Source organism: Ascaphus truei, chromosome 4 (genome assembly GCF_040206685.1).
Source record: "Ascaphus truei isolate aAscTru1 chromosome 4, aAscTru1.hap1, whole genome shotgun sequence".
Lineage (NCBI taxonomy): Eukaryota > Metazoa > Chordata > Amphibia > Anura > Ascaphidae > Ascaphus > Ascaphus truei.
In genome coordinates this window covers 115,377,918-115,399,219 of record NC_134486.1, presented here as the reverse complement: position 1 = coordinate 115,399,219, position 21,302 = coordinate 115,377,918, and the positions used below count along the sequence as shown (strand labels likewise).

Here is a 21,302-nt window from a genome sequence, read left to right as displayed (position 1 = left end):
AAGCACTCAAGAGGGGAAAACATTTGAACTCAAAATAATAATACCTTTTGACACTAAAATAAGAGGACCCAATGCCGATATGGGGTTTCTTACACACGATCAGAATTTTTTGTAATGTTTCTCCCTACTTTGAATTTTCCTTCCAAACCCTACTCCCCCACTGTACACCCCCTTCATTCTGCTGATGTATATATGGTCCTACCGTACATGCTCTCCAAATATCTCAGTAATCCTTTCATCCATTTATTGCTGTCTGTCTATTTGACCTCTGCTATGAATTCTCCACATCTCCTGTCTTAGATTGTCATTTGGTTTTTTTTACATCTCTATTAAACTTATGGAATCTTTGTAAATAAGAATTGCTTGACCCGAGGAAGAATTGTAGAACTCTCGAAAGCTTGCCTTAAAATATCAATTATTAGTTCAAATGAAAAAGATATCACCTAATACTGATGTACTCATTGATCATGAAGAAACACTGGCATCCTCTATTACCGGATCCTACCTTGAGAGAAAGTCAACAGAGAACATATTTTTGTGTTTAAGAGAGCACCCATTGTGAGTAATAACATCTCTCAGAGTCAGTTTAACTGTAGTTCCAAAAGAGAGTTGCAGAATACTACTAAATGTGTTAGTGGATCATATATTAGTGGTAAATGTAAAGTTTGCGCTTATATGATTCAAGGTAAACAATTTAACATAGATGAATTTAGGAAAAACTTGATTAGATCCTCTATTAGAGGTATGGATTATGGAACATGTCAGATTAAGATTGGAGATTTGAATCATCCAGTGCCAAAGCAATTGTTTCTCTGTCCCAAAGGGGGGATTAAGAAATTGTAGATTGTAGAATAGAATCTGTGCCACATATACTGTATATGAGGGGGTGATGGTGTTAAATCTCTCCATCAGAGAGATGCATATTGGATCTTTACTCTCAGAACTGTTTCCCCAAGAGAGATGAATACAGAATGGGGTTTGAAACATGTTTTAGGAATTGCATTTGTGTAAAGAACGTTAAGTTATTTCATATATTGCATATTATCTATATGTAGTGGGAATTAGAGTTATTTTATTGAATTTGAAATATTTTCTATGAAATATATTTGTATGAAAGAAGTTAAGACATTCAAGTGATTCTACTGTAGATGTTTATTAGGATCTATTATGTTTTTACGGTGCCTTTTAGAGACTCTGATTGTGGATGTTTGATCCTAAATTGGACTTACTTGGGTATGGTATATATGTATGTCACTCTTGCGTGGGGGACAGTTACTCTTGGAGAAAGCGCAGTGGGCGTGAAGCACGTTGTTTTATTTTTGTTCTATGAAGATGTATAAACCATTGAAATAAAGTTTATTTTATTATTTTTTCATATACAGCATAGTGATCTCCTAAAGCAATCTTTTTTTGAAGCTGTGCAGAGTTGTTTTTACAATCTGTACTTTACTGCTTGTATGGGAGTCACTGATATCCTCTAGTTTGAAGCGTAAGATCAGTAGCTGGGAGAGACCACGAGGACGTTGAAGGTGTGTGTTTCCGGACTCAGGTGACTAAAAATTATATTAGGTCACGGCTAGAGCGTGGGTTAGAAGATGCCAAAATTGTATGATATGTGTCCTCCTCCCTACGACCTTTACATGGAAATTCATACATGAAATGAGTCAGAATATTGATCAGTAAGAATTGGAAGCTGGAGCCTGTAGCACCAAGTCGGTTTTTATATACCTTACTTTTTCTTAGCCTGAGCTGTTGTAATCGGACCAAGAATTGCATCAATTGTATGAAACGAACTCCAGAGTTAAAGGACAGAATATTAAGTAAATGACACACTACATATTTTATTTAACTTCATGTAAGCAGAAAAAAACATGTTCAGCTTACTTGATACATGAACTACTCGAATCTTTGTTGAACCATTTTTTTTTACATTTCTCCAAACATTTTTTACAGAACCATCAATACTGTAACTAATACTGTAACTAATAAAATAAATAAGTAAATAATAATAAAAAAAAGGTGCCTAGCCAGTACAACTTATGAATGGGCTATATCAGGGTTTCCCAAACTTTTTTTTTCCGTGACCCGGTTATTTTTTAACTTCTTTGTCGTGACCCACTAAAAATTTTATCGCCTATACTGGCCTATAGGGCCTGCACAGACACACACACAGCCACTGATATACACACACACACACACACACACAGCCACTGATACACAGACACACACACACTGCCGCTGATACACACACACACAGCCACTGATACACACACATACACAGCCACTGACACACGCAGCCACTGACACACACACTGATACACACACACGCAGCCACTGACACACACCCAGCCACTGACACACACGCAGCCACACAGACACTGCTACACACACACACACTGATACACACACACACTGATACACACACAGAGACACTGCTACACACACTGAGACACTGCTACCCACACACACAAACAAACACTGATACACACACACTTACACTGATACTGATACACACAGACACTGATTCACACACAGACACACACACACACACACTGATACAGATACACACACACACACTCGCTCTCCCCTATACACAAACAGTGAATTACAGGCAACGACGGATGTGAGTGACTGGAGGGGGGGCCAGGGACACTTGGGTGGGTGGGAGAGGAGGGGGGGCCAGGGACACTTGGGTGGGTGGGAGAGGAGGGGGGGCCAGGGACACTTGGGTGGGTGGGAGAGGGGGGGCAGGGACACTTGGGTGGTTGGGAGAGGGGGGGGCCAGGGACACTTGGGTGGGTGGGAGGGAGGGGGCCAGGGACACTTGGGTGGGTGGGAGGGGGCCAGGGACACTTGGGTGGGTGGAAGGGAGGGGGCCAGGGACACTTTGGGGGCCAGGGACACTTGGGTGGGTGGGAGGTTAGGGGGCCAGGGACACTTGGGTTAGGGAGGGGGCCAGGGACACTTTTAGGGAGGGGGCCAGGGACATTTGGGTGGGTGGGAGGGAGGGGGCCAGGGACACTTGGGTGGGTGAGAGGGGGCCAGGGACACTTGGGTGGGTGGGAGGGGGCCAGGGACACTTGGGTGGGTGGGAGGGGGCCAGAGACACTTGGGTGGGTGGGAGGGAGGGGGCCAGGGACACTTGGGTGGGTGGGAGGGGGGGCCAGGGACACTTTGGCGGGAGGCAGTGACTGGGTGGGGTTACTTACCTTGCCGCCGGACGCTTTCCCCTGCTGCCCCCGATATCCCCTGCTGCCCAGGACGGGAGGTGGGATTGGGGGCACGGGAGGTGGACTCGGGAGGGGGTGCCACGGGAGGTGAGCTCGGGAAGCTGGCCACGGGGGGAAGCAGGCCGCAGTAGGAGCTTGTACTTCCTCCTCCGTCCCACATAACGTGCGGGCCGTAGAGGAGCTTGTACTTCCTCCTCCGTCCTACGTTGGGAGCGGGGGGGAGGAAGGGAGCGGGTCCTGCTTGCCTTGCGCATGCGCGCGGGACCGCAGGGGGAATAGCCGCCATTGTTTTTTAACTTGAGCGGGGGGGACGGGAGACACCACGCGGCCAGCCTCGCTGCGACCCGGCAATTTTGGTGCCGTGGCCCGGTGCCGGGTCGCGACCCACCATTTGGGAAACGCTGGGCTATATTATAGGAGGTATCGAAGAAGTAGGTTTCCCCCATATTGTTTAGTCAAGAACATTAAAAACACAGTTTGAACAATTTATGCATGAAAAAATAAACATACCTTTCAGATACTGAAGAATTTTCAGATCCAGATTCCTCCAACGTATCTCTTGCTGTTGATAAGATCTGTGTTAGCTGTGTATATACAGTAAAAAGAATATATTTAGAAATTCTGTTGAAAAACAAAATACAGAATGCAAAGGAATATTTACGTGCACACCATAGTCTCCAGTGTACTATGAAGAAATCATTATGGCAGTTATAGTGTTAGCACTTTATAGAAACAATATTAAATAAAAAGTACTATAAAAAGGGACATGGGCATCTTGTTGTCACAGTCTTTAGGAATGTTGGGTCTATCTGTCGGTTCTTTCACACACACATTACATATACTGTATTAAATATTTAGAATTAAGTAGATCAGGCCTGCACAACTCGTAAAGTGAGAAGGGCCGAACTGCTCCAAGGGAAAAAAAATTGGGCCGCACGGGTAAAATCATCACCATCACCATCATCATCATCTCTCCTCCAGCACCTCATCATCATCATCATATCTCCCCCAGCACCCCTCATCATCATCCTCATATCTCCCCAAGATATCACTATCAACCTTTGCGATACTCCCCATCTATCTCTCATACACCCATCTCTCCCCCTCACCCACACACATAATACTCCCCCTCCACATCAAACACACAATGCCCCCCTGCACAGCGCACACATCACGTGTGAAAAGGGACGGACATCCGTCAAAAGGGACGGAGGTATCATATCAGAATTATAAGGAATGTAACAAAAATTGCAAAAGGGCATTCAAATTAGCAAAAATGGATAATGAAAAAAGGAAGTAATAACAACCATAAAAAGTTCTTTAAGTACCTTAATAACAAAAAAAATGAGGAAAGAAAATATAGGAACTTTTCAGTGTAAGATGGGCAGGCAGATTATTGGAGGTAAGGAAAAAGCAGAGGTACTGTATTAAACAAATTATTTGTCTCTGTGTTTACCAGGGAAGAATCAAGTTCAATTGTGGTGCCGCAGGAGGAAGAAGCCACAACATTCATATTAACAACAAATAAGGCACCTGGCCCCAATGGTATACATCCAAGAGTTCTCAAGGAGTATAGTTCAGTAATAGCCAAACCATTACATTTAATATTCAAGGACTCCATTTCCACAGGCTCAGTACCACAGGACTGGCGTAAAGCAGATGCGGTGCCTATATTTAAAAAGGGAGTTAGATCACAACCGGGGACTTACAGAATTGTAAGCCTGACTTCAATAGTGGGGAAACTACTTGAAGGTTTAATATGGGATAATATTCAGGAATACTTAATGAAAAAAAAAATATTAGTGATAGTCAGCATGGATTTATGAAGCACAGATCATGCCAAACTAACATTAATTGTTTCTTTGCGGAGGTAAGTAGGAATTTAGACCAGGGTAATGCAGTTGATGTGGTCTACTTAAATTATGCAAAGGCTTTTTATACGATTCCACACAAGAGGTTGGTGTACAAAATAAAGCAAATTGGACTCAGTAAAAATATATGCACCTGTATTGAAAACTGGTTGAAGGACATACAACAGAGGGTTGTCATAAATTTGACTTTTCCAGGTTGTGCTAGGGTCGTGTGGAATACCTCAGGGATCGGTACTGGGACCCCTGCTTTTTAACTTGTTTATGAATTAATGTGAAGATGGCATAGTGTGCAAAGTCTCCATCTTTGCTGATGGCACTAAATTGTGTAAGGTAGTAGAATCAGAGCAGGATGTAATTTCTCTCCAGAAGTACTTGGAGAGACTGGAAATCTGGGCAGGTAAATGGCAAATGAGATTTAATACAGATAAATGTAAGGTTATGCATTTGGGAAACAAAAATAAACAGGCAACTTACAAATTAAATGGGACTAAATTAGGAGAAATCTTGATGGAGAAGAATTTAGAAATGCGTGTAGACAGCAGGCTTAGCAATAGTGCCCAATGCTATGCAGTAGCTGCAACGGCAAACAAGATCTTATCTTGCATTAAACGGGCAATAGATGGAAGGGAAGTAAACATAATGATGCCCCTTTACAAAGTATTACTAAGACGACACCTTGAATATGGAGTACAATTGTGGGCGCCACTTCTTAGAAAAGACATTATGGAATTAGAGAAACTACAGAGAAGAGCCACCAAATTAATAAAGGAAATGGATACTCTGAATTACGAGGAGAGGCTAGCAAACTTAGATTTGTTTACATTAGAAAAGAGGTGTCCAAGAGGGGATATGATAACAATAAACAAATATATTCAGGGACAATACAAGGAGCTTTCAAAACACCTATTCATCCCAAGGGCAGTACGCATGACATGGAGTCATCCCTTAAGGTTGGAGGAAAGGAGATTTCACCAGCAACAAAGGAAAGGGTTCTTTACAGTAAGGGCAGTTACAATGTTGAATTCATTACCCATGGAAACTGTGATGGCAAATATGATAGATATCTTCAAAAAAAGGTTGGACACCTTTTTAGAAAAGAAAGGTATACAGGGATATACCAAATAAGTAAATATTGGAAGGCTGTTGATCCAGGGAGTAATCTGCCAATATTTGGAGTCAGGAAGGAATTTATTTTTCCCTTATGAGAGATTGTTAGATTGGGTTTTTTGTTTCACTTCCTCTAGATCAATTTACTGTAAGTACAAATATAGGATAAGTATCTGTCGTCTAAATTTACCATGTAATAATAAGTATATATGAGATGAGATGAGAGTACCACTGTTAATGTCCAGAATCAATATCCCAGCAAAAAAGAAAATGTTTCAATAGTCCAATCCCGATGTATGAGTTCTGGAAAGGCTTTTCCTTGATGTGTGTCTTCCTAATGTGTAAAGAGAAGACAACAGGACATACTTGAAAACGAGAGGCAACTCTCAATGTATTACTTCCTGGTAAAATATTTTATAAATAAATAAATAACAGACCATTCATTGCGCAGTAGCCAGGACTCATGAAGACTTATCTTAGCAGAGGTAGAAGTGCCTACTTACAAGATAGCTTAATGTTGCATGCAGTGGATACAATCTGTTCTTTGACCTGCGGCTTCTCTCCAGGATCCACGATCCCCACGAGGTGCTCTAGCCGCCTTCTGTACGCTTGACGAAACGTTCAAAGGAAAACTCAGGATTCGGAGGAACCGGGTTGGCGTCTCTCCTCTATCCTCCTTGCAGCCGCAAGTTGTCCGACACTTTCCCTGATGATGTCACAGGTTAGTTTGGGCTAGTCCTACACCGTGTGATGGCACGAATAGGCTCCTCCCTACGCGTTTCGTGAGTTTTAGACAAGGATGTAAATGTCAATGATGCATTGAGGTCATTTATTTTAGATGGCATCAAGTACATCTTGACCCATAAGTATTTTCACTATGATAACAATTTTATCCTCCAGACATGGGGCACTGCAATGGGTACCAGGTTTGGACCAAGTTCCGCAAATTTATTTATGGGTATGTGGGAAGATGACCACATTTGGAGTGAGAACCCATTGGGGCGAACTTGGTGCTCTGGAAAAGATATATCTATGACGTGCTGTGTGTCTGAAGGGGAACATTATAAGAACTTGAACATTTTTTAAAATCTATCTTAACACAAATTCTTGTAATGTAAAGTTCACTTTTAGAAGTGACACAAATTGTACTGTATCAATTTCTTAGATCTGTCTCAATTAGTTGAAAATGGCTCTGTACATACAAAGACTTTTTATAAAGAAGTTGGTGTCAACACATACTTATTGGCATCTAGCCACCATAACCCCAGGTGGTTAAAAAATATACCACAGGGCCAATTCTTAAGAATAAAAAGAAATTGTTCCCAACGGCATGTATACAAAGATCAGGTTGAGGACCTCAAAGAGAAATTTATTGAAAGAAATTATAAAAAGAAAGACATTGAAAAAGCTATTTCCTATATCAATGGAATAGATAGGAATACTCTTGTGGACATGAACAAAAGAAAAGTGATAGAATTTCTGGTAAAGAAGAGTTTATCCCATTCATTACCCAATTCAACGACATGGCCCCAAAGATCAATAAAATTTTGAACAAACATTGGGTTATTCTGCAGAAAGATGAAAAACTACAACCGTTCTTGCAAAAAAAAAAAAAAAAAACAAGTGTATAAAAGGGCTAAAAATGGAAAGCAAGTATTGGCACCAAGTTGCCCTATTAGTGTCTTTAAACAGAAAGGGGTTACGTGACTAAAGGAACTTAAGGGGTATTTTACCTGCAGTAAATGTATAGGATGTAAATTCAACACAAAGTGTAAAAAATTCCAATCTAACATTACTGGTAAATCTTACGATATTGAGTCTTTCATAAATTGTAAAACTAATTTCTCAGTTTACCTGCTTGAATGCCCATGTGGGCTTCAATATATTGAAAGGACGGGGAGACCCCTCAAGAGACGCTTTGCAGAGCACGTCTACAATATATAAAGAGGTTTAGAGACACATGGTATCTCTAACCACTTTAAAATCAAACATGGACAGAGTCATGAAGGACTAATCTGCAACGGCGTTGATTGCCCTAAAATCAACTGGAGAGGGGGTGATAGGCTCAATGTGATATCCAGACCCAAAAGTTTCTGGAAATACACATTGAAAACATTAGCACCAGACGGTCTAAACATTGACTTTGACCTAGCATCTTTTAATGGATTAGTTTGGCGCTCTCTGCATTCTATATACACTTTTTTATGTTTTAATATGTAATTTTAGTTTATATTGTAGTTTTCAGTTGAACTCCAACATTGCTACGAGAGTTATTTTTGCATGAATGTGTACTGTATGTATATTTCCTGCTATATTACACCTAGTGAGCTACGGGCTTAAGCAAATGGAGGTATTTAGTTAATCCCTGTACCTTTATTACCAAGAGGTAAACTTGCGCCAAATTTTTTTTTTTTTTAAACATTGTTTTTATTAGTTTTTTGTGCATACACATCAAGGAATGCAGAATGTTGTCAAATGTATCAGGTATACACCTAACTTACAGGGAAACTTTACAAGTAACGGACGAACATTGGGGGGACCACAGGACAGGACGCAGACAGACTGACAACATCTAAGGACAAGGAAAAAGAGGGGGGAGGGGGGGGTAGGGGTGGGGGGGGGAGCGGCCTGGTAGTAGCGCTGATTCCACGTTTCGCCGGGGTCTTTCACCAATGCTGCCTTTGTTCTGCTCCAGTTCGCCTCTCAGAGGAGCTCAGATCCGGAACACATCAGGATTTCATGAGTCGGAGAATCTCTTCACCACTGTACCTCGGAGGGAGCCCTACTGTCCGATCGTCCCGTCCGACTCCCAACCCAACATCCAAGGAGAACCCATCTATCTCTATCAGAGCCATATTGTGGCCTCATTCATCCCCTGAATATCAGTCTGGGCAAGCCATAATGACCATACTTTCTCAAATTTATCGGCTGAGTCGTTAACTAAACTCGTTAACTTCTCCATTCTACAAATGAACCAAATTCTGTTTCTAATTTTATCAATAGACGGAATTGCGTTCTGATTCCACAGTGCTGCGGTCTCGCACCTCATAGCGGTAGCAAAATGTGCTATCAGCTTGTTACCCGATCTAGATACCTCGTTTGTAGGTTTACCTAATAAAAATAGCCACGGGTCCAGCTGTATTGTGAGCCCTAAAAAGATCCTCTGCAGCCAATCGCGGATCTGGGTCCAGACCGGCACTAATCTTGGGCAAGACCACAGCATGTGCACCAGATCCCCCTGTTCCCCGCACCGCCTGGGGCAGAGCGGGGAAGCCCCCCGGACAAATTTAGCTAATCTGATTGGGGTGAGATACCACCTTAATAATACCTTATATGAGTTCTCCTTCAATGTCGTGCATATGGAGCTCGAGGCCGCAGCTTTGAAAACCGCAGCCCAGTCCTCGTCCTCTAATTGTGTCTGGAGATCCTCTTCCCATTGTGTCATAAAACTGGGTTTGACTGTCCTGTCTGAGTCAGTATTCACCACCTCTCTGTACAACGCAGAGATTAGTCCCCGCGTGTCGGCTCCGCGCACGCAGAGCTGTTCGAATTTGGTCAGCGGTGGTCTCACCGGGTGTGCGTTATAAAATGCCCGGACCTGGAGGTACCTCATAAAATCAGTGTTAGGTACGCCCGTTTCTGACTGTAATAGTTCAAAAGATTTGATCTTGCCTTTATCCTCCAGGTCCTTCAACCGACTAATCCCTAATTGCCGCCAGCGCGGGAAGCATTTTTCCGCCAGCCCAGGAGCAAAGTCCGGATTGCCAAATAAAGGAGCCATCAGTGTGTGTTTGGAGGTCAGAGAGCAGCTAGTTTTAGAAGCCTCCCAGACCGAGAGTGAGTTGAGCACAGAGGATAGTGGGATGAGCTTATCCTTCACCCGTGTCCTCGGGTACCAGATTAGGTCCCTGAGCTCAAGCGGGGCGCACACCTCCTTCTCCAGTGCCACCCACCTCCTGAGCCCCGGGTCCCCATGCCACTGCGTGATTTGACACAATTGTGCCGCTTTATAGTAGGACAAGACGCTCGGGACTGCCAGGCCACCAGCTTCCTTGGATTTTTGCATAATTTTCCCTTTAATTCGTGGTTTTTTATCTTTCCAAATAAATTGGGAAATAGCCTTTTGGAGCCCTGCGATGTCTGCTCTAACCACGGCAACCGGGAGAGTTTGGAACAGGTATAGAATTCGGGGAAGGATGTTCATCTTGACACTATAGATCCTCCCCAACCAAGAAATACCATATGCCTTCCATTCCTGCAGCTCTTTTTTGAGAGTCCTCAGCAGTCTGGGATAGTTCGCCGAATATAAGGAGCTCGCCTTTTTTGTGATCTGCACTCCTAGGTATTTCATGGCGGACGGACGCCATCTGAACTCAAAGTTGAGTTCTATCAACTTCTCCATTTCTTTTGGCAGGTGTAGGCTTAAGGCCTCTGATTTAGTTTGATTTATTTTGAAGCCAGAGATCTGGGAAAAACGCTCTAGAAGCTCGAACAGATTAGGCAGCGAGATAAGCGGCTTGGCAAGGGTTAGAATGATATCATCCGCGTACAGAGCCACTTTGTGCTCCTGCGAATGGATCTGTACCCCAGCGATATCAGCGTTACTCCGAATTTGTGCTGCGAGTGGTTCGATGCATAAGGCGAATAGCAGGGGCGAAAGCGGACATCCCTGCCTCGTCCCACTTTTAATTGGGAATAGTTCCGAGGGGAATCCCTGGTGAACTACTCTGGCTGACGGTGCCGTATATAGTGCTTTGACAGCCTGTTGGAATTTGCCTCCAAACCCAAATGCGCCAAGCGTGGACTCCAGGTATGGCCAATCAATCCTGTCAAAGGCCTTTTCCGCGTCTAAGCTTAGGGCCACACCCCGAATCTCGTTGGCTCCCATGAAATCTATTATATCAACAATTCTTCTAGTGTTGTCGGCCGCTTGTCTACCTCTAATGAAGCCAACTTGATCCGGGTGGATGAGCCCCGGCAGGATTACATTTAATCTATTGGCCAGCAATTTAGCGTAGATTTTTACATCTGTGTTAATTAATGATATTGGCCGGTAACTTTGGCAGCTAGTGGGATCCTTGTCCTCTTTATGAATTACCGAGATTGACGCCTGGAGCATCTGTCCCGGAAAGGGCTCTCCTGCTAATACTCCATTAAACAGCTGGAGCATGTGTGGAGCTAAGACTCCGATAAATTTTTTGTAATACAGATTGGAGAACCCATCCGGGCCTGGGGCTTTTGATGCTTTTAAGTTTTTTACAACCGCCTCTAGTTCTTCCCTTGTGAAGTCTCGTTGCAGAGCCTCTCGCTCCTTTCTGTTTACTTGTGGCAAGGCTGCGTCTGCTAGGAATTTCTGTAGATTACTACTTGTCCTAGCATTGTGAACTACCTTCTCTCCATTGTACAGCTGTTCGTAGAATTTCGCAAACTCCCCTACTATGACTTTAGGGTTTGAGGAACTCTGGCCTCCTGCGGTCGTAATAGAATGAATGTTAAAATTTGGTTTCCTATTACGGAGTCTGGTGGCTAGCATAGTGTCCGGTTTGTTAGCTTTCTCATAGAACTTCCTCTGTGTCCAACTCATGTCTTTCTCCGCTCGGGAAGTAAGGAGGAGGTTTAGCTGAATTCTAACATCCTTCAACTCCCTCAGATCAACATCTCTACCTGTCTGGTTATGTAGAGTAGAGAGCTCATGTAACCTGTGATAAAGCTGGGCTAATTTGGCTTCCTTTTTCTTTTTCCTATTTGCCGCTATACCGATTAAAACCCCCCTAATCGTGGCCTTATGAGCCTCCCATAGCAGTGATTGGGATTCTACACTGCCACTATTTATCCGGAAATACTCTGATATTTCAGATTTCACTTTGTTTTGGGTCTCCGGTATTTTGATTATTGATTCATTTAGCTTCCAGTTTGCTCCCGGGCTGGCATTACTCAATTAGGTGCATCTTAGCTCTACCGATGCATGGTCCGACCAAGTAATATCATGTATGTTTGTGTCGGAAATTTGTGGGACCATTCTGCCCGATACAAAGAAGTGGTCAATCCTACTGTAGCTGTCATGTGGGTGGGAGTAGAATGAATAACTGCGGTCTCCCTGGTGCTGCTCTCTCCATATGTCCACCAGGCTAGTCTGTTTAAGGCCTTTCAGTAATGAGCTATTCCCTTCTTTCTTATTATTTTTTTGGGACGTAGATCTGTCTACCTTTGCATTCATGACTGTGTTAAAGTCGCCCCCTAGAATTATTTGTCCCTCAGCCCATACCTGCAGCTTCTGGAAGAATGTGTTGTAGAAGTCTATCTGACCCTCGTTTGGAGCGTATATACACGCTAATGTCATTCTGACCTGTTTAAGGAGCCCGACCAGCACCAGATACCTTCCCTTTGGGTCCCTTTTAATCTTTTCAACCTGGAAGGGGGTGTGATTTTGGAATAGGATAGCTACACCTTTCTTTTTCTCTGCCCCTGATGCTAAAAAGAACTTACGAAAGCTAGAGTCAAGAAATTTTGGATTATTACGCGAGCTGAAGTGAGTCTCCTGTAGGAAGACCACGTCAGCCCCTCTCCTCTTGAATTCAGTGAAAGCGACTCTCCGCTTACGTGGACTGCGAGATGAAAATTACCTCCATTTTATGTAGTAGTGTCTGTGTGGACCTAGAATGTAAGCCGGTCTGATCTTACCCCTGACCCTGGACATGTTCTGTTCATGGACTCTGTGGTGTAGACTCCGGAAGCGCCTATTCAACCCACCGCCTGTTGGGACTGGAGAAGGAAAGGGAAAAAACATGAGGGAAGAGTACACACATAAAACACCTAAATACATCATGAGAACCGTATTGGTCTTAGAAGACCTCGGGTTCAATGCCCGGAGGAGAGATTTTCTCCCTGGACCCTCCTCCCCCTTGGTCCCTCTCTGTGGCTTCCAGAACTCGCCACAGATCTCCGGGTCAGAACCAGGTAGGTGGGATATGACCCCCCTCCTGGCGAAGACGCACATGCCTGCAGGCAGAATGGTGGCTGCCCCCCCTCCCCGCCGGCCGCTCTGTGCGTTACAAAACCTAACAACTAACTTCTCTTCTATCTATTTTATTAACTCTTATTAATCCAAACTTAAGCGTTTAACTACCTTGAGCTCGAATCATGAACTCTTCCTTTTATCTAAAACTGTAATTACAACTTTTCACCCTGTTCTCTGCCTGCCCTTTTAACCGCTGACCGTTTCTACCTCCCCTCATGCATTCTTCCCTGCTTCCGGGCTCGGGTGCTCTCCCTCTCTCCCCCTCCCTCTAAGATCCTGCCGGGTCCCTCGTTGCCGCATTTCAGTTATCTCTCCTGGGAGACCTCCGCTTGCGCCGCTCCAGTACCCCTATGTTCTCACTCATGTTCTTTTGTCCGCTATCTACTCTATGCTATTCTTGCTCAGTACATGATACTTTGCCCCTGTACTCTGCTTTGTTTATGGCTATTAGGCTTGTCTATGCTGTCTTCCCCCCTTTGTCTCCTGTCCCTGATGGGGGCCTGTGCTACCTCTTCCCCCCCCCCTCCCCCCTCCCCCCTTCCGCCCGTGCATGTCCCCTCCTCGAGCGGCCAGGCAACCTCCTTCTGCACCGCTGAGTCTTTTCTGCGGGACTCCGCCTGTCCTGTGATCGCCTCCCCGGCGGAGGAGCTCGCGTGCCCCCGCCAGAGGAGATCGCTGTACTCCTAGCCGGTCGCCTCGCATCTGACGTCATCCTGGCGTCCGCCCGGGCTCTTCACCGCGCCTCTCCTCCAACTCTCGTGATAGCGGGATCCATGACGTCACCGGTGTGGGCGTGTTGATCTCATTCCGCGGTGGACTGCCGAGACGAGAGGGCTGGATCGGGGGAGGCTCCCTGGGCGGGTCCATCCGGCAGAGCAGATCTTCCCGCCGAAACCCCCGCCGCCATTGGAGATCTCGCGCCCTTCCGTCCTTCTTCCTCACCATTAGGTGCATATCCGCCATTTTGGGGACCCATGCGCTGCGGCCATCTGCTGAATGCCGTCATCTTTGGACTCGGGACAACTCCGGAACCTCGGCAATCTCACGGTAGGGGGATGTCTGGTGTAGCCTGTGTGGCAGGGTGTGTTTAAACTGCGCAACGGGCGCAACTGCAGCTCTTGAACTTTATAGAGTCTCTCCTTTACGGGCTTTTCCCTCTGCCCCCCTCCTTGCTGATTCTCCTCTCCGGCGTGGGAGAGGTGCCCTGCTTTCCTGTCGGGGAGTCCGTCCTCTTCCCCTGCTGGGCTCCCTCCGCTCCATTGTCCTGTGATCCCCGCACACCCAGTTTTTTAAGGAAGGCTGCCCCTTCTGAGGGGTGCTTGAGCACCTGCGGTCTGCCGTTTTTGATGGCTACTAGGGCGAATGGGAATGCCCAACGGTAGCGCACCTCATTGTCCCTTAGGGCCTTAGTTATGTGCCCCACAGCTCTCCGTCTGGCCAGTGTCAGCGGGGACAGATCCTGGAAGATCAACAGGGTAATCCCCTCGAAGGTAATGTGTGGGGTGGCACGGGCTATTCTGCTCACCTCTTCTTTGACAGAGAAGTAGTGGAGCCGGAGGATCACATCCCTAGGGGGGTTGGAGGGCACGGGTCTGGATCGTAAGGCCCTATGGCATCTGTCCATCCTAAAGTCTGAGGCCGGGCTGCCTGGTAATATTGAGGCCATCCAGCGGGAGAGTAAAGCTTCTGGATCCAGAATTTCTTCTGGGATCCCCCTCACTCTGAGGTTATTTCTTCGATCTCTATTCTCCCCGTCCTCTTGTCTGGCTTCCAACTCTGCCACTCTCTGTTCCAGCGCTTGTACCCGGGAGTTTGTCTCCTTGTGGGCAGTTGAGCTAACGTCCATGCGCTCCTCCAGGTCGTTGGTCCTCGTCCCTATCTGTACCAGATCATGTCTGAGCCCCTCCACCTCTCCTCTGAAGAAAGATTTGAGATCAATTAATAGTCTTGATATTTCTTTTTTGATGACTTTTGTTTGTTCTGCTGCCGCTCCGGAGCCCTCTGCATCCTGGGCTGAGTCTGAGTCAGATACTGCTGACATCTCTGCAGTCCCTGCCTTGCTTTGGCCGGTGAAGTAGGCCCTGACATCTGACTTTCGGCGAGTCTTTTGTCTTGTAGCTGCCATCCTTTTTTGGGGTGGATTATCTTAACTGGGAAGGGTTTAGCCAGCCGTCGCTATGTTTTTTTTCTCAAAAATGCTGGTTTTGCTATTGTTTAATTGCTTTATTGTGCCGGCGGTTGGAGGAGCTGTGTGTCTATGCAGCCATCCTCAACCAGCCGCGCATGCGCATCTCCAACTTGCGCCAAATTTTGTAGTATAGTAGCTCTTGTGTTTCTTACAGTATAGATACATTTAGCAGTGATTTTATGTTATTTCTCCCCCCCCCCCCCTCCGTTTGAGGAATTAATGGATTAATTGCTTTTTATAGAAGATGGTATAAATAGTAAGCAGGGACATCAGGCTCCAAATCTCCTGAGGAAGTGACAATCCGGTCACGAAGCGTGTAGGGAGGAGCCTATTCGTGCCGTCAGACAGTGTGGGACTAACCCAAACTAAGCAGCAACGTCATCAGGGAAAGCGACGGACTGACGCCAACCCGGCACTGCTGAATGATGAGTTTTCCTTTGCACGCTGCAGATGGAAATTTTGTATCCACAAGGAAAGACATGATACATTGCAAGTGTAACTTGTCTTGTTTTATGCTTTTTTCATTAAAGTGTGTGCAGTATTGCACCATCTTTTCCATTTTTATTTTGGACATATTGGTTTGCTGCATGGTGTGTGAACTTACCTGTGAACTTACCTGGTCAAGTGTACAGAAGGCAGCTGGAGCACCACGTGGGGATCGTGGATCCTGGAGAGAAGCCGCGGGTCAAAGAACAGATTGTATCCACCGCATGCAACATTAAGCTATCTTGTAAGTAGGCACTTTTACCTCTGCTAAGATAAGTCTTCATGAGTCCTGGCTACTGCGCAATGGTCTGTTGTCTTCTCTTTATACATTAGGAAGACACACATCAAAGAAAAGCCTTTCCAGAACTCATACATCGGGATTGGACTATTGAGACATTTTCTTTTTTGCTGGGATATTGTTTCTGGACATTAACAGTGGTACTCTCATTATCCTTATTATTATAGTGCGCCAGGGACTTCATTCTTTTTCTTTTTTAAATTTACCATAGGTTGAACTTGATGACATATGTGTTTTTTTCAACCTCATCTACTATGTAACTTGATATCATGCATACTACTTCTTTGGATATATGCATAGTATCCCAAAGAGGCACAGGACTTGTAACCCCTTCTAGGGTACTGATTATCGCAATCCCTTGCCTAGCATACAGGGTTCTCCTACATTCCATGGGAGACGTTGGCAGGGGTGCCCTCTCACTAGAGAAGCCATATTCCATCACCCTGTGCAGAACCCTCCTAGAACCTTTTGGATATAGGCGTGCTTTTAGACCTGTTGCCAGAGCAGCTCCTTTGTGATACCCTGAAGCCTATATACAAAAAGGCCTTCCTTGGAATACAATTCACATTCACCCCTTTTTGTCTATCCTCAAACATGACTTACTCTATGTACAGCGAGATCCCCCATCATTGTCTCTTCCTGGGACCTGCATCCAGAAGCTTCTACTGCCTATACATACAGTACTATACATTGTATCCCTAGTGATGTCACATCACCCTGGATACACTGGGCAGGGCATAGGCTAGGTCCCCAGTGCAGCCGGCGGCGCGCGCAGCTGTGCGCGTACATCTCACCAGCCCATTATCTCCTCCCTAGATGTCCCTAGTGCCTCTTCGCGTCCAGGCTCACTGCGCACTGTGTCACGTCAGCCAGCAGGGGATACAGCAAAATTGTGATCCCGAGCGGAGACGCGTCACGTGGTGCTCCAGGGAGCCAATCATTGGGACCCTAGCCTCTGCCTCCTTTCCACTCTGGTGCTCCTCCGTCTTGTATCTGGCAGCTGGAAAGGTTAGGGGGGGGGGCTGTCACGAGGTGTGTGTGTGTGTGTGTGTGTTTAACAAATGCAGTCTGTGTTTGTATTTACTTTGCTATGATATTTCTTGTTTTACTGCTCAGAAGTAAGACTTTTGGAGCACTTGAAAAGCTGTTAGACACGTCATATTTTTCACAGTCTATGTTAAAAAATGGAAAATGTTAAGGCTGATTGCACTTATAACATGTAGAAATAATATATTTAAGTGGCGTTTCTAGCACATTACCCCGCCCCCGTCATGGCCTCGCCCCCGTCACTAAAAAATGCTACCTACAGACCGCAGATCGCGGTGAAGCGCTGTGCACACGCCGCCAGGACGCAAGGCTTTCACTCCGGCGCGTGCAGTGGGGCCTTAGCCTTACATAATTCAGAGTCATGGTGCACCAGGTGATAAGAAAAGGGTGTTACCCTTTTCTTAGGACATAGTATTAACCCTGTAGTATTAATCCGTTAAGGAAACTAGTATTCCCAGTAGGGGGGGCTTCACTTATTTTCTCTGATGGAGTCTTGAGGCAACCAGATCACATATTATAATGGGAGGTTGAAGGACATTCACAATAACTCAGGCTCTTGATCCTTCAGAATAGTGCAACCGTGTCCATTCCTCCTTCAGCTTCACTGGATGTTTTGGACGGAAAATGTAAATGTGTGCTGTTTTAGAAAAAGCTGGACCTACTGGTAAAGCAATTAGTAATGAATGTTAATGCTCTTCCCCCTTTCAGAGTAATTATCTGCTTGATAAATCAAAAGAAGCCTCCAAACTCCAGAGAAATACAGATCTTCATTATTTAATTCCACATTTTTTTATAGCCCTTGGAGCGCATATATAGGTACAGTTTAAACACACATTATGGTTACATTGTTGTATAAAAACCTTCCATCTTTTATTCCATTTTAAAAACATTAGAAACACTTTACCTGAATGCAATCTGGATATTTTGCATTGAGTTCTTTTAGTGCCAAAAAGGCTGCCATATTTTCTGCTGCTTTTTTATTTTTCCCTGTAGCTTCAGGAAACATTTGCCCTTCAATTGTTGCCCTGGAAACGAACCTACAGTAAAAAAAAAAAAAGAACCTTATTGTAGAAAAACATAAAGTTATTTTGACTTTAAGAAACCGTGTATTACATATTCAACACATTTTAGAACTGAAGGAAAATTATTGTCAAGTAGTCATAGTCCTTCACTGATAATTTGAATTTATACATATACTGGTACATTTGATAATTATGGGGCGATAAGGACTTACTCATCTTTATAAGCCTAGCCGTTGGAATACATCAGTCCTGTCATAAAAATCTAACACTCTATACAAATCTCTGAGACTTAATAATGGTATAAAGAGAATCTAAAATTAAAATGATCTTCTCTTGCCACAAAATCCAGTTAATTGTACTACCATTCATTTGATTTTATTTATATGAAAATGAGGCTTAACTTTAATAAAAAAAAACATGTAATGTATAATAATATGAACATAGTGATGAAATGTGCTGCACTATGAACATAATAGCATTGTAGCAATAGGAAGCTTACAGACTGTCACAAATCCAGATTGCTTACTGCCATGCTCAGAGCATTTCCAGTATGCTCTGTCTTTTCCCAATAAAACATGTGCAAAACTCGTGAGTCAAAGATGCTTGAAGCAAGTTAAACTGAACATCATGCTGCCTTGACTCTACTCTATAAGATATGTTGTCTTCTTTACTTAAGAATACAGATGAAGCCAAACTTACTGTCCCAGGCCCCGCAGATCAACACGCTGAAATCCGCGGCCCCTAAAACAGTACATTTTGCAGCCCGGAAGAATTAATCCTACTGGGCCAGCCAGTCTGTAAGAGCTGTGCAGAGGAGTCCCAGAGAGAATAAGTCTTTCTCTATGTCTCCTCGAGCAGCTCTTACAGGACCAATTCATGTGTTTTTTTCCTTTCTTTTACATAGGTTTGAAGCAGGGGGTCTCTGGAGGTGCACCCCATTAATTTCAGTTCCGTGAACCACCTGCTTCCCGAGATAGAAAGGGGGGTAGGGGGTGCAGGTATCTTGGGAAAGTTCAAAAGGTCCAGAGTCATGTAGGCCAATAAGAAGCTGAACCGGATGACATCACTGCTTCCTATTGGCCAATTACCGAGTGGCTACCGGCACCCTCTAAGGAGGTCAGTATCATTGGAAGCAGGGGGGTCCCTAGTGCTGAAATGAATGAAGAATTAAAAAGAAAAAAAACAGTGCTCTGATTGCTTCTGGTCTATCCAGCCCCTTCATGAAGTAGATGCCCGAACATGGGCCCCTACATCATGACGGGTGTAAGAGATGTGTGCAGAGGTACATATAATCGAGACCGATTTGGGTGCAATTATATCTTGGCTTTATTGAGCCTGTTCCTTTATCCAGGCAAAACATACAAAAACAACAAAATAACAAACCCCTATCCCTTTGTAAGGGCTAACTTACTTCCCCAGACCCTATCTGCTGGACTGGAGGGATATTTCCATTACCAGCCTATCACCCCAAAGTCTCAGAAAGTACTTAAAGTAGGTGGCCCTCCATGTCAATCTCTGGCAGGTTCATGGGTCCTCTGTGTCCAGGAAATATAGGTCTCTGGGTGTTATGATCTCAGCACACCTTTGTGTTCAAGACATTGTCTATGTGCAGCTTCTCTGCTTCCCTGTGTCAGTCCAATTATGAGCTAAGGAATCCCTCTCCTGTGTCTCACATGAGGCTTTTTACAGAGCTCTTATTAGTCCAGGTGGAGACTAGTTAATTGAGTGGCTGAAATCAACTATCGCTGCTGGATTCTCAGAGCTCTGAGGCTGCTTTATTTAAACTGGGATAAGTCCCTATTACAACGGGGAACACAATACGCCTAATTTGATCATCTACCTCATTAATGGGGTTGGACAGAACATTTAAAATCATATAAATGTCCAGTCCAACTCCCTTGATGACATAGTTGACCGGGAACAACGTTGTGACGGTATGGGTAAATATGGCTGCTTATAATAAAGATCAAGCCTGCCATTACCCCTACCTGTCAATAATGCAGTTGTAATATGATTATAAATATATATATATATATCTATATATATATATATATAGATAAATATATATATATTAACACACATTCCCAGATAGCTCAAACTCCTACATCCACCACATCATGAATATATATTAATACCAAAATGAATGCTACTGAGCGTGGCAAATGTATACGTACAACAGAAGACACGGGTGCCCAATGCTACATCAAATTGACAAAACATATATGGTAATGAGGATAAAGTTTAAATACTTGAATAATAATAGTAATTACTTGGTTATTTAGTTAAACCCTTTGGCCAAAGCGTCGTAAGCCTGCATACTAACGTCAAGGTAAACCAAAAATGCAGGTCCTAACACTAAAGCTGTGAACCCTTCCTGTTACCTCTGTATGAGGGGAAGGAACTGCAGTGAGTTCTGTCCATTTCAGCAAGTTGCCAGAACCTCCCAAGTTAAAAAGGTGGGGAGGGGCGAGCTCTGGGGGGAGGTGCCACCTAACCTCCATAGACTGTTACCATTACCCCTACCTGTCAATAATGCAGTTGTAATATGATATATATATACTAGCTGAGAGACCCGGCGTTGCCCGGGAGTCCCACTGTCCCCCCCCCCCACACACTGTCCCCCCTCCCCACACACACTGTCCCCCCCCCCCACACACTGTCCCCCCTCCCCACACACACTGTCACCCCTCCCCCACACACTGTCCCCCCCCTCACACACACACACTGTCCCTCCGCTCCCCCCCCACACACATACTGTCCCCCCCCTCCCCCACACACACACTGCCCCCCCTCCCACACAAACACTGTCCCCCCCCTCCCCCACAAACACACTGTCCACCCCTCCCCCCCACACACACACTGTCCCCCCCCCCCCCACACACACACTGTCCCCCCCCCCCACACACACACTGTCCCCCCCCTCCTCCACACACACACTATCCCTCCCCCCCACACACACGGTGTCCCACACATACTGTCTCCCCCTCTCCCCACGCAGACACAAAGCCCCCTCACCTCTGCCAGGACTCACAGCA

At 45.0% G+C, this 21,302-nt stretch overlaps 1 protein-coding gene across 2 annotated transcripts in view; it reads right to left on the bottom strand.

The window, feature by feature from the left end:
- The window catches only part of LOC142493052 (interferon-induced, double-stranded RNA-activated protein kinase-like), a 144,900-nt gene that overhangs the window by 48,921 nt on the left and 74,677 nt on the right, over window positions 1-21,302 (bottom strand). For both annotated transcript variants that reach the window (XM_075596491.1, XM_075596490.1), the window contains exons 11-12: window positions 18,150-18,282; window positions 3,741-3,814 (exon numbers count right to left, since the gene is read on the bottom strand). In XM_075596491.1, the coding sequence (XP_075452606.1) occupies window positions 3,741-3,814; window positions 18,150-18,282 (207 nt within the window). The remainder of the gene's footprint in view (window positions 1-3,740; window positions 3,815-18,149; window positions 18,283-21,302) is intronic.